The 14,593-nt window shown below is 40.0% G+C and overlaps 1 protein-coding gene across 1 annotated transcript in view; it reads right to left on the bottom strand.

Annotated features, from left to right (window-relative positions):
- Window positions 1-14,593, bottom strand: part of RAPGEF5 (Rap guanine nucleotide exchange factor 5) — a 232,144-nt gene that overhangs the window by 182,503 nt on the left and 35,048 nt on the right. The window contains exons 2-5 of the mRNA XM_040472454.1: window positions 10,865-10,915; window positions 8,538-8,644; window positions 3,565-3,686; window positions 1,721-1,889 (exon numbers count right to left, since the gene is read on the bottom strand). Coding sequence (XP_040328388.1) covers window positions 1,721-1,889; window positions 3,565-3,616 — 221 coding nt within the window. The 5' untranslated portion in view covers window positions 3,617-3,686; window positions 8,538-8,644; window positions 10,865-10,915. The remainder of the gene's footprint in view (window positions 1-1,720; window positions 1,890-3,564; window positions 3,687-8,537; window positions 8,645-10,864; window positions 10,916-14,593) is intronic.

Here is a 14,593-nt window from a genome sequence, read left to right as displayed (position 1 = left end):
AATGCCAGTCCCACAGAGTCCAAGCCCGTCACAGCCATCTCTAATGCCAGTCCCACAGACTCCAAGCATGTCACAGACATTTCTAGCTTCAAAAGCACAGCACTCCCTCTTGGAAAGCTTGTTAAAGTTTATTAAAATGTTCTTTGACTTTGCTCAGGAAATTCTACCTCCATTGAAAGCATATCATGGCTAAGGAACATTTTCCGTACTTAGAAAACTCAGGGAAGAATTACGTTTGAATTTTGCTTCACCATTCCAAGGTCCTCTATACACAGTGGTGGTGGTAAATTCACAACCATTCCCAAGTCAGTCTAACATTTTTATAGTTTCTGTTTACAAGGTCTTAGAAGAGGGAGGTAGAATGGCCTCCTAACTCCTGGAACACACTCGAGCAAGTGTTACAAAGCATGGGTGTTTATAGCTAGACAGACATGGATTCAAACCCTAACACTCAACTCACCACTTGTGTGACCTTAGACAGGTGACCTGACCTCTGTGCCTCAATTTCCTCACTTACAAAATAGTGATAATAAGAACGGTGTTCTAGAATTCATCTGAAGATGAAATAATAAATATAAAGCAGTTAGCATAGTTCCTAACATAAAATGTGTTTCTAATATCAACCTATTAGCACAGTGTCTAATTAATATTCTAACACTTATTTCTCTTCTAAAAGCCTGGATTAACTGTTCAGCATTAAATGTCTTTGTTTTTTTAACAAGAGCAACTCATCTTTGTGATGATTGTTTCTCTTTGAACCTACTCTTCCTACCCATGAGATGAGAGTAATACCTCTCACCCTGCCATCTCAAGACAGGAGACAGTCAACCGTAAGTATGGGAACACATTTTGAAAACTGAATACGTAAAAGTTATTGATGGCAAATTTTAATCTGAAATACATTATTCTGAAATAGGCATATCATGAATGCTGTGGAGAAACAAAGACATGTCAGGCAGCACCATATCAGGAGTCAAGACCTGTTCCTAAGCCTTCTCTAATGAGTTTTAATTCATTTTAATCATATAGTGATTCAATATCTCCATGTGATAGTGATTCACGTGTTTTATTTGCCAAATGTTGCTTCTTGATTATTTTCAGAAAGGTTTTTGAGCTCTTAGGAAAGTCACGACTTGAAGAGTGGATTATATGTCAGTTATTATTTTAGTCCAATCTAAGCCAAATCGTATTTATTCCTAATCTAGATCACTACTCATATAGTGATGATTAAATCAGAAGCGGCTCGTGGTACAGCTGGTGAGGCATGAACTTCTGGGATTTGAATACCAGTTCAGTCATTTATTAGCTGGATTTAATTGCCAGCAATTTCTTTTACCTTTCTTTTTTTTAATTTTTTTAAAATGTTTATTTATTTTTGAGACAATGTGAGAGACACAGTGCAAGCAGTGGAGGGGCAGAGACAGAGGGAGACAGAATTCTAAGCAGGCTCCAGGCTCTGAGCTGTCAGCCCAGAGCCCGACGCGGGGCTTGAACTCACGAACCGTGAGATCATGACCTTCGAAGTCAGACGCTTAACCGACTGAGCCACTCAGGCGCCCCTCTTTTACCTTTCTGAACTTGCATCTGAGAAATGGGAATGGGACAACTATCTCCTCAAGGAGATAGTGGTCTTCAAGAGCAGGGCACGGTCCCTAGAGACAGTAAACATTCTCTGAATGAGTAGAATTTTATAATGGAACAAAAAAGAACATCTACTTACAGCTCACAGATGCCAGCTTTGGCAGGAATGAGAGGCACAAGTTGCAGTAAAAGTTTGACACCATTCTGCCATTCTTCTTCTCTTTCAAATTCACAGTACAAATAGCTACATTCATCAGATGAAAACTGGTAGAAAACATAGGTATCTTGAAAGTATAAATTCTGGTCCACTGTTGGAAACAAAAAAAGGGGTGGGTCCGTTTCTCAAAGTATATTATTAAGAGAGTCATAAACCAAATAATAAATTGAAAGCCCTACTAATTATTATGAGAACCCAGGGGAAGGACTATAATTATATATTCTAAATCCATTCATGTTTACAATCCCACTGAATTAAAGGGGACTTACTGACCAACCCAAGTTTTATTACTTGAGGCCTTAGCCAGCATCTTCATATGTATTTTAGGACTTACGTGCTTCAGAGACAGGTGAAATCAGTAGCAATTCGAAAAGTGGGGAGAATTTTTTTTTTACATGTCCCAAGGCAAACTAATACGTTTAATTATGTTAGTCATATACAAGTGTAACACTATGACAAGTTTCAAACCAGTGGTTCTCAATTGGGTGGGGGGGGGAGGGGTAATGACTGTGCCCCCAAGGGACACTAGGCAATGTCTGGAGACATTTTTGGTTGTCATTACTAGAGGGTACTACTGGCATCTGGTGCTAAACATCCTGTATGTACAAGACAGGCCCCTACAACTAAGAATTATCTAGCAAAAAATATCAATGCTACCAAGGTTGTTTTAAAAGAAATCAAGGACTGATCCAAAAATACATTAACACGTAATTTTTTTTGCTCACCACTAACATGAACCTCACAAGCAAGCAGGTAACATTCTTCAAAGATAGTCACTGATTTTCAATGTGAGAGTATCAGGTGCTAGGTGTTAATAATGCCTTGAAATTACACCCACATCCCCATCTGTACTCCTCTTGCACACTGGCACGTGGGGTATGCCTTTCTCAACTTTACTATGTTCTCTGACCCTCAAGATTTATTACTTAGAGGGAAAAAGGGGCTTCCTAGTGACTAACTAGAACCTTCATGATAGAGCCAAATAAAGAATCTGGATTGCTTGACTTCTAATTCTTCAATTCCCAGGGCTCAATTAGGAAAAGAGATATCTGCCATCTATTTTAGTTGCTAGTTAACATCAATTTTGTGCTCTTTTTAAACAGCTAATTTTCATAGGTTATATCTCTAATTGTTCATGATTAGTCAATTAAATGGCATACACATTCCACTCATAAAATCAGTTTCTGATAATTATTCTAAGTACACCTAGACAAATCACACATTTAGAACAACTAAAGATGTCTCTGATTAAAAAAAATAATAATAACAACTGAGGGGCACCTGGGTGGCTCAGTCGGTTAGGTGGCCGAGTTTGGCTCACGTCATGATCTTGTGGTTCGTGCTCTGTGCTGACACCTCAGAGCCTGGAGCCTGCTTCAGATTCTGTGTCTCCCTCTCTCTCTGTCCCTCCCCTGCTCACGCTCTCTCTCTCTCTCTCTCAAGAATAAATAAACATTTAAAATTTAAAAAACAAAACAAAAAAATCTGTTAGGAGCCTTTTGGGTAGAGGAGAAGGTAAGGGAAAAACTCTTACAGGTAGTAGTCTGTGAATCAGCAAGTACCTAATTATTTTTATAAAAGATGTGCAAAATAACCGTCAAAAGATGACTGGTCACTTTTATTTACAAAATATGAGAGAATGCAAACATTTACCTGCAAAAGCAATTTCCATCCAGATTGTAACATCCTCTAGAAAATTCAAGTAAATTTTGTTCTGGTAGCTTAATAAAATAATGCTCTGTGCTTTCAAAACATATGATACTAACCTGATAACATAATTCCCATATCCAGTAGGAGCTGCCAGACCCCTATGGCCATAGATCTGCACTGGACAAAGGGACAGTGTTCTAGAAGCCAGTCTACCAGCTCTGACCCAACACAGCTCCTCCTGAACAAAAGGGAAGCCATTCATGGTTAAGACATTGTTGCAACTCATTTGCCAAATAATTGATATTTAATATCATCCGTTTCATAAGCTTTTTTAAACAAGCGACTCAATAATAATGAATCGGCACCTCTTACTCATCTTTCCAATTTCAGCTGAAATATCACTTCCTCAGGAACACTTGGAATCATATCCTCTTATACTCTTGCTTCAATCACCCAACGTTTAGTAATTGTACATCTTTCCAAATGAATACTATCTGCTTTCCTCACTTCAGAATCATTTTCAAGATATCAGCAACTATGTATATACCTCACCGTTAGACCCCCAAAATTACAACAGTTCAGATACACAGGTAAGCTCTCAATACACATTTGAATAAATGAAGGAATAAATTTAGCAATGCTTTATATAAAGATAATGCTTTTGCCTTGGTAAAACAAGTACCTCAAAAAGTGATGGCGATCAACTTTTGTTCAACTCTTTATAGATTCTTATCTAGTCTTTTGAGAACCAATTAATTCCAAGATTACTCAAAGTTGGGACCATAGAGAGTGCTAAAGAGTTTTGTTTGCTACTCTACAGATTAAATCCTCAAATTTGTCTCCAAGAACAATAAATATGACCATTAATCTTTTCAATATAGTCTAAGTGACATGGCCATGCAGCCTAGATCACAAACCCATAAACCCAGCTGTGCGTGATAGACTCCACTCACCACATATGCAAAAATATCCTCTGCAATCTGTTTTAAGATCCACAACTGCATGTGAAGAATGCCCCAATCTGGGCACTACAAGCAGTATTTTCATGCCACTTTTCCATCTTTATCAGCCTCAAATGAAAAACCACAAGAAGACAAGTTCCTGAAATATGGTTTTTCATTTGCAAAAATCTCACTGAAAATTACTCTCCCTAAAAAAAAAGTCACCAAGATGTTTCTTTTAAAAAAATGTATCATGTAAATGGTTATCTTTATTCAATGTTTGGTATTTAAGAACCAAAACATGTCAATATTTTATTCCTAAAACAGAAACATATTGCCATGAGATGTCGTATTTTCAGGTGTGAAGGAAAAATAAGCTTTTCTTACTGAGATATTTGGTTTTGGGGTTTTGAGTTTTTTTTATGCACAATGTGGGGCTTGAACTCATAACCCCAAATATCAAGTCACAAGCTCTACCAACTTAGCCCCTCTGTTAAGATATTTCAACAAATATCCCAGCTTGGGTAAGTCTAACTTTTTTTTTGGTAAAGTGCCACTATTTGAAAGGTACTCTAAGGTGATTAGGGCAACACCAGACATGTTCACTTTCAGGTTAGCTTTAAGACATTAGAAAGATTAACTGTCAAATAAATGGATGTTTTCTGAAAAAAGAGAAAACAGATTGCAATAAACTAGGCAATTAGACAAAACAGTCAATATTAACTTCTAATTCTATAAGACACCTTTTATGTTAAAGGCTCAAAGTGTTAATTAATTCCTCAACGCCTCTGTCAATTAGCCAGCATCTTTGGGCTTGTAAAGTACTTTTATCCCAGGGATTTAAACACTGTATTATTGTAATCCTTTTCTCAGAACAATCCAGTCCTCAGTCTGTTCTCACCTGGAATAGGACACAACCAGACATTTACTAACACACTAAAGAGGCAACTTGCAAAAGGTGACTAGGTGGATGAATACGTTTGCTTGCTCGCAGATGATGGGGAAGAAGTTTCTTAGACTGGGGCTTCTCAAAAGTGTGTTTAGAAGCACATGGGGGATTTGGTTAATGTGTAGATTCTGATGCAGTATGGCTGGATGGGGCCCAGGTGATGCTGGGAGCCCCAGTTCCCCAGCTCTACCTTCTCCATGGGAAGGGCTCACTCTGTCTTGGGCAGCGGGGCTGAGTCTATATTCCCAAACAGGATATTGCCATGACAACGCTAGTTAAGAAGAGCTCCCCCAACCCCCAGCCAGCAAGCTATGGTTTCAGTTGCCCGTGATCCCTTTCTTCTCTACCCCCAACTTTATCAAATTATGTTTCAAATATCCTTCACTAATCCATCTACACCAGGGAACACACCATTAGGGATAGGGATAAACACTATTAACATCACCAAAGCAAACAAAATGAGGTGAGGTGCCCCTGCATTGAACTCCCACTCCCGACTTGCTGGCCAGGTCTGCAACAATCCAGCTCCCATACCCAAACCTACAGGACTTAGGGGAGAGCAGCGAGGAAAAAAAGGAAGGCATGGAAGGCAGCAATCTCAACACCCGCAGCAGTTCTTACTCCAGTCTTGTACTGAATCCAGAAACCGTTGGAGTACATGTAGATCTAACTACAGTTGCAACACTAGGTGGGAACATTCCATATGGAGGTGATTAGCTATAAGGCCGGTGTGGCTGTTACAACAAAACATTAATTTGACCCATTTCTGGAGCTGAAAATTTGATTTCTCCTGGTCTCCTTCTGCCTCCAGTTGCATTTTTAGCAATTAATTCACGGTACTGCAGACAGGACCCTAATCTCAAATGTAAATGGGGTGATGGTATTTAGAGACCTATTTGAAGTCTCAGAAACCAATATGATTTTTCTTCGAGTGCAAAAGCAATAGAAAACATCTCAACATTTTGAAAGTAATTCTCATGTAGTACATGGGGAACACCTTACCTTGATTTACTACCAAATGAAAAGGACTCATCCTAGGCAACCATATTAGCACTTTATCTTTAAACCCAAGGCACTAATTAAATCCTTGGTTAATTAAAAATAAGAAGTCCTGGCCCAACCACTGGGAATCTGAAATAGCACAGCACATGCTCTGACCCCCTTCTACTCCCACTGAACCCTAAATATGTTCTAAGTGGCATGGATGGTTCTTTTCCATGAACCTTATTAATGCATATCTCCCAATGCTTTTTTCCCTTCTATATCCATGGAGACCACATAAAGAACCTGAGGACAATGACAGATCTTACACATAGCCTTGTGTGGTAGGTAAAATGAATCCTAAGAGCCTGCTTAAGACTAGACCAAAGACTTATCCACCCTGTTTTAGTTTTTAAAAAATGAAAAAAAAAAAAAATCAGATGGATTTCAAATTGATATCATATCTGTTAAAAAAAAAATTACAAAGGCTCTATGTGAAGTAGTCTAGCCATGACTGTTGTCTACTTGGCCTGGGCTCTCAACGAAAGGTTCTCAGACCTTGGCCTATGACTTCCTTATAGCGGGGAGGGGAAGCTTTTTTCAAGAGGTTCATGAGTCCATATACACAACATGTTTTGTCAACAGAACACATCATGTCTGTTTTTCAACAGACGTGGGTCATGTTTTTCAAGACCTATGTATATACTAATGTGGTTGATTAAATATGGGATTTTTTTTTTAATTTTTTTTTTCAACGTTTTTTTAATTTATTTTTGGGACAGAGAGAGACAGAGCATGAACGGGGGAGGGGCAGAGAGAGAGGGAGACACAGGATCGGAAACAGGCTCCAGGCTCTGAGCCATCAGCCCAGAGCCCGACGCGGGGCTCCAACTCACGGACCGCGAGATCGTGACCTGGCTGAAGTCGGACGCTTAACCGACTGCGCCACCCAGGCGCCCCTAAATATGGGATTTTAAAGTAATAATTCATTATAGTTTTCCCACCCTCCCTCCTACCCTTGCTCAATGGTGCCTCAGAAAACAGTTTCTGCCAAGTGTTTGATTAGGAAGAAGTTGGTAGCATGGGATACTTAGTGACTAGAAAAGAACATGAAGGAACTATCTAAGGTGTGGATAATAGTTACATAGGTGTATATAATAATTAACAATTCTCAAGCTGTACCCTTAAGAATTGTGCATTTTCAGTCATGTCTCAATAAAATGGGAGTCTTCTTACTCAAACAGGTTGAGAATCACTATCCCCCAAACCCATGCCATGATGAAATTTTTCTCAACTGTGACAAATGGGAAAAACAGGAGTATTACAATGAATTTGTGATAAAGCTGAGTTAGCTTAAAGAAATATCCTTTATTCTGAGGATCTTTCCTACTTTTTTTTGGTAACATTTTTTATGAGTACTCTTCCTGTTCTTTGTGATATATTGCAATCTTTTCAGTAAGAAAAAATAATGGTAATAAATGCCATAGTTTTCTCTTTTTGTTCAATTTTTATCATTTTAATTTGGTATTGTTTGATATGGCTTAATACCTTTACTTGACAAAATAAAAAGCTGACAATTTACTTTTGTTTTTTCTTCAAATGGCTCCATGAATGAAAATGTGTTCTAAACTTACTAAGTGACCATTCTTAGTCCAGCTGCTTTAAAACTGACCATTAGCCCATCCATTTACTCTCATACCCCCACCCCCTTATTCACAAGCCAAGGCAGAGAAATGCCAGCTCTTTGGACCTGCCCTTCCCCCTCCTTGCAGGGCCTCACTTGGCAACTTAGAGCACAAGTTCCCCTCTCCCATGGGCCCCCAACAAGTCCTCAAAAAGCCTTGGTAAGATTCCTGAAGAGGGGACCTATATTTACTGAAGTCGCATTATAGCACATGCCCAATAAAAATCTTATAAAACATCACATTTCAGAGGAAGCAGAGCAGAGAGTCTCTGAGGAACTCATCCACACCTGCTGCTGGAGATTCCACACCCTAACTTCAGAACCAGGAGTCTCCTGTTAGCAAATACTCAGCTGAATTTAACTAAAAGAAAAAACACCACCAGTACCCCAAACGGACACTTCAAACAAACCCTCCCAGCACTGATATAGCCCATCTCTCTGTGATCAACTTTATCATTTTATCACATTTTGGGGTTTTTTGTTTTTTTTCTCCTCAAGGAGAATTTCTGACAAGGTGTTAGAAAACTGTGTTACCTGTAAAATCCCTTGAGGTTCACTCTGTCTTTTATCAGGTCAGCAGCCTGAACAATAATAATATTCCTCAATGCTCTTCCCGCACAAGAAGAATTCTCTCCATAAATCTAAAATGGAAAAGGACAAATATTCTCTGTAGATTCAGAATAATATAATTTGTGAGCTGCCAACAGCATACTATACATGAAAGAAAATCATGACCACCTCCCTAATTTTAAAACATTTTAGCCTACGTAACTACAAACAACTGCCTATTTTATTTTTGCAATTGGTCCACTTGTGCTATTAAAGCTACAATAACTATTTTCCAAATGCTAAACTGCTTTAGCCATGAATCATCTTTTATATGAAGTTTCCAGAGCAAATTATCAATTTTTTTTTAAAAAACACTGTTTCTATTAATACAGCAAATGGAAGAATATTTATAACATATGACTCTGCCATATTGATAATGCATTCATGTAAAAGTCTTGGAAGAGAGGATAGTAATTTTTTCCTATCTGGTGAACATCTCACACTCTGACACAATGCGATAGGGCTACGGTCTGCTTTGCTTTTAAGCTTCACTCAGCTGCAGAGCTCATAGTTAATTCCAAGCATTCTGGTTTCACCTACTTCATGATTCCACCTAGCTGATGAAAATTTTATTTAACTTCCTTTTGAATCTCCTAACACATCCGTATGTATTTCCGATTCTGGGAGGTTGAAGGAGGCTATTCCTTAGATCTAGAGAGCTCTACGTCCTACTTTGTATACCTACCTTCTTTCTCTGTAATTGGCACCTTCCTCCATAGTACAATGCTACCTCACAAAAGAAGCAAAGTAAAAATGAACAGTCTTCATAAGTAAAGGTTCTTGAAAATCAATGTATACTGGGGATGCGTGCTTACAGGTGTTTACTTGTTTCTTGGTGAACTCTTTCTGCACCTACACAATTGTGCATCTGTAAAATATTTTATATCTTCTCTTGAAGCAAACCGATGGATAATATATTGACTATGTCTTGACAGGGAACACTTCAACCCCATCTTATGCTTCTCTAGTATTCCTATTATCACCTCCCAAATACAGCCTGATAACAAAGTGAGAATGGCAGGAAGTTATTTATTTTTAACATGTTAAAACTGTATATTAAAAAACAAACAAAAAAACGCATGAAAACTCTACACCAAGTCAGATGACAGACAGTACTTCCCTAAAAGAGGTACAGGTCAGCTGACACTTGATGGGTCCTGACAAGGTACCAGTATTCATTCACTCAGTCATTCAAAAACCATTTGATGAGCAGCTACCAGGCCCCATTCTAGAAGCTGGGGATATAGTAGTGAATAAGGCCCAAAAGTTCCAGACCTCACAATGATCACAAGTCTCTTGTTACTCTTAAACAACAAAAAACAGGGGCGCCTAGGTGGCTCGGTCGGTTGAGTGTCCGACTTTGGCTCAGGTCATGGTCTTGCAGTCTGTGAGTTCGAGCCCCACGTCGGGGCTCTGTGCTGACAGCTCAGAGCCTGGAGCCTGCTTCGGATTCTGTGTCTCCCTCTCTCTCTGCCCCTCCCCTGCTCATGCTCTGTCTCTCTCTCTGCCAAAAATAAATAAACATTAAAAAAAGAAAAATTTTTTTATTTTTTTTTTTTAATTTTTTTTTTCAACGTTTATTTATTTTTGGGACAGAGAGAGACAGAGCATGAACGGGGGAGGGGCAGAGAGAGAGGGAGACACAGAATCAGAAACAGGCTCCAGGCTCTGAGCCATCAGCCCAGAGCCTGACGCGGGGCTCGAACTCACGGACCGCGAGATCGTGACCTGGCTGAAGTCGGACGCTTAACCGACTGTGCCACCCAGGCGCCCCAAAAAAAGAAAAAATTTTTTTAAAACAAAAAACAAAACAAAACAAAAAAACCTCAGCCAACCGATTTTTAAATGTAACACAATGAAGTCTTCCTCATCTTTTTCCAATGAGCATACAGAGATATTATATTATTAGGTAACTATAAAGATAATCCCCTTTTACACAAAGGTTTTTGTGTAAAATAGACACACGGTATTTTTAAAATAGCGGATATCAACACAACAAATCGAAAAATATATATTATGTATTAACTCTGCATTTATGTAAGGACTTGGAAGATTGGAAAATACTTTTTTCCAATCTGGTGAACATCTTGCACCACAATTATCAGAGCATCTCAAACACCTTCAGTTGTGTCATCCCCAGGTGAGGGAGACGGCCTGCCCAGGAGCAAAGCCAAGGGCTGTACCTAGAAGAGTCTACACCAGGATTTATAAATCATCGTTTCAGAAAATGCAGTAAGAGAAAAGAATCATACCTGGGAAGGAGTGTGCTCCAGGTATGGATTGGAAATTCTTCTCGATAGAGTCTATTTTGAAAGAAAGAAGAGGAAAAACAATTAGAACCAAACAAATCTTTGTACTGTAAGAGACTATGTCTGCAACATGGCAGGCCCAGCAATTGTCCAAGCCAAAAAACGTGTTTAAATCTCAAGTCATAGGCCATAGAGGATTAACGTCTTTATTCTCATTCAGTGTAACCATCTGGTCGGCATTCATTCAAATGGGACAGATTATTCCATTTGAATAGCATCTCATCTAACTTTAAGAAGCACATTAAAGGGGCGCCTGGGTGGCGCAGTCGGTTAAGCGTCCGACTTCAGCCAGGTCACATCTCACGGTCTGTGAGTTCGAGCCCCGCGTTGGGCTCTGGGCTGATGGCTCAGAGCCTGGAGCCTGTTTCCAATTCTGAGTCTCCCTCTCTCTCTGCCCCTCGCCCGTTCATGCTCTGTCTCTCTCTGTCCCAAAAATAAATAAAACGTTGAAAAAAAAAAATAAATAAAAAAAATAAAAAAAATAAAAAGAAGCACATTAAAAAGACTGGGATGTTTTCATACTTGTCATTTAATCTCCATGTGATATTGATTCTGTTTCTCCTTTCCTTTTCATTTCCTCTTTCACCCACTCACTCAGACGTTCACCACTATACATCTGAACTGCTGCCTCAGCTTCTCAGTGGATCTCCCTGCCTTCTGGTCATGCCCCCGCAGGCCATCCTGCAAACCTCAACTCAACAAATGCCCCCAAGTTGCCCCCTTGACTTACAGTGCATCTCTAACTGCTTATGTGAGTTAATCCAAACCAGCACAGTCTGCCTCCAACAGGTTTCCAGGATTCTCCTTCCACCTCCCTCCATGACAAGACCCACTCATCAGGAGAGGCCCCCATTCCTACTTGCCTGGGCTCACACCATTCTCCACATTACAGAGTCCTCCACCTTCTTGACACTTCCCTGGATCCCACTGGACTTAGTCTTTTTTTTTTAACGTTTACTTATTTATTTTCAGAGAGAGAGATAGAGAGCAAATGGGAGAGGGGCAGAGAGAAACAGACAGAATTGCCAGCACACTCAGCGCTGTCAGTGCAGAGCCCCATGGGATCTCATGAACCATGAGATCATGACCTAAGCTGAAATCAAGAGGTGGACACTCAACCAACGTAGCCACCCAGTGCCCTTTTTTTCCCCACCTGACTCTGAAGTCCAGGTTTCGTGCAGTCACCTCCTAGGTGAAGCGCCTCCCCCTGTCCCAGTCCACTGGGGTTTGTCCCTCTTCACAGCTCTGCTTCTCTCTACTAGTCATGTGGCAGCTCCCGGATGCTCTGGGCTGTTGGCTGTCGTTCTCTGTGTGCATTTGCCTAACTCATCCTTCAGCTCCTTGAGGGAGTGCTGGCAGTTTATAGGGCTTTGCTTTCACAGCACTAGCACACAACCTTGCACACAAATAAATCATTTCTTTCGAGATATTTACATCTATCCATTAAGGATGTGCTGAATGATTTGAATTGTGGGAGCTAATTTTCCCTACCTAACAATCCAGTAAGCCGCACCATCACCCACATATGCTTCAGCACAATAGAAAACTATTATCATTTCCCATTGTGGTAGGAGAAAAAGAACAGAGCAACTAACATTTACTGAGCTCCCAACCTATGTTTAAAAGCTCTTTACACCTCTATTCCAAGGCTTGCTGCCTTTTCAGATCCCATAGTCTTTAGTCTGCCGCCTCCAGTTCTCAGGATCATTTGCTAAATTACAAAACATTCCCTGCCAGTCATGGTTTTCCAGCATCCAAACCTTCCACCAAGCCTTAACCTAAGACAGAATTCTCATTCTGCATCTTCCCCACTGCACATGCCTCCCATATTACTTGTCTTAATTAAACTGAAATGAATATATAGACTCTATTCAGAAATGCCAATCGGTATATTCTGCTAAAGATTTGCTGCGGCTTCAAAGGAAAGGAAATTCACAAAGGTAGATAGGCCATTTTTAATCCCCAGGTCTTAAAATAAAACATCCACCCACCCCTTCTGGTGTCGTCTATACACGCTCCAAATCAGCCCTTCTCAGGCCTTCTGTCGTCTGGGCCTACGTAATATATTCACGTATTGAAATACCAAACAATTTAAAATTTGCATATGCACTAGCTTTATCATTTCAAGATGAATCATCATAAGTGATTTTTTCTTTTCCCCCTTAAACAGACTTTTAAAAATCAATCTGGCAGGCCAGGACTGACAGTCTTTGTTACTCATCTAATTGCCTGAATCAGCTCAGAAAAGCAACTACTTCACATGATTCAGTTTTTAAAAAAAGAAAGAAAGAAAGAAAGAAAGCTTTTAGGTAGAAACAAGTTCTCAAGAGCTAGGTAGGGACACATTCAGAGGAGAAAGCAAACCACTTCCTTTCTTTCAGCTGCCAACCTAAATCTGGTGTCTCAACACTAGTGTTACACTCACACAATCCTACTTCACAGAAACTTCCCTGTGGATGGCTGGTTTCAAAAGATTGGTAAGGTGAGTAAATAAAGCCAGGAGATTCTTCCATGCTGACTAGATAACAGTAACAGATAAGCTACTAGTCCACAGGGAATCGACAAGAGCAACTTAACAAGAACTGCCTTTTCCAGAACACAATACCTACATTTGTTGTCAGCAACTCCTACGAAGCACTCTCTTAACTGGTCCCAGGAGGGCTTTGTTTCATTAAAGCTCTGAGAAAGCTGTTCTCAAACTCAGCTGGGCTCCAGGAAACCACAGAGCTCCTCATAACACTCTAAAGTTCTGAGGTGTTCAACTTAAAACAACTACCATAACTCTGTACTTCAGAGACCGCTTTTTGTCAGTTGCTGGTATTGACCCAAAATAACAAGTGTCAAAGACCTATAGAAAAAAAAAACATGGAATAGTCTATCCATTACCTCATTAAAAAAAAATTTTTTTTTAAATGCTTATTTATTTTCGAGAGAGAGAGAGAGAGAGAGAGAAAGAGAGAGAGAGGCAGAACATGAGCAGGGTAGGGGCAGAGACAGACATAGAACACGACACAGGGCTCGAACACAGGGACCATGAGATCATGACCTGAGCTGAAGTTGGATGCTTAACCGACTGAGCCACCCAGGTACCCCTCCATCACCTCGTTTTTAAGAGGTATTGGGAAATGATGTAATTTTATCAGAGGAATGGTGGGGGCAACTTCTAGGAATCTGAGCATCATCGCTCTAAATCACCTCGTGGATTGCTCTCCAACATTTACCTGAAAGAGTATCTGTCACAAGAACACCCTTAAAATTGCACCCCTCTCCATTTCGATATTCTTTGCCTAATATACCATCAGCTGTTTTCATTCCATCTTTGAATCCCTTGGTTTTATTTCTCCTCTCGGAGTTCCAGGGCTTTATCGGACCCTTCCTGTGGCAACTAACTTCCATTCATTTCTCATTTACAAAGCACCTACTGAGCTCCTTGCCAGGCATTGTGGGAACTTCCACAAACATACACATGTACATGATATGATTCCTGATCTAGAAATCCACTTACCAGAACACATAAGACCTAAAGAATACTTTAAACCCATAAATTCTTTTCCTTGATCCTGATTTCCTCATCAACTTACTCTATAATCTTGGATGGATGTCCCATTGATACAGAGGGTCCTCTTTTAAATGGCCCTCTCTTGGGGCACGTGGGTGGCTCAGTCAGTTAAG

This window comes from Herpailurus yagouaroundi, unplaced genomic scaffold, assembly GCF_014898765.1.
Source record: "Herpailurus yagouaroundi ecotype Mexico unplaced genomic scaffold, PumYag 100, whole genome shotgun sequence".
In the NCBI taxonomy this organism is placed as follows: domain Eukaryota; kingdom Metazoa; phylum Chordata; class Mammalia; order Carnivora; family Felidae; genus Herpailurus; species Herpailurus yagouaroundi.
This window is presented reverse-complemented; position numbering and strand designations above follow the sequence as displayed.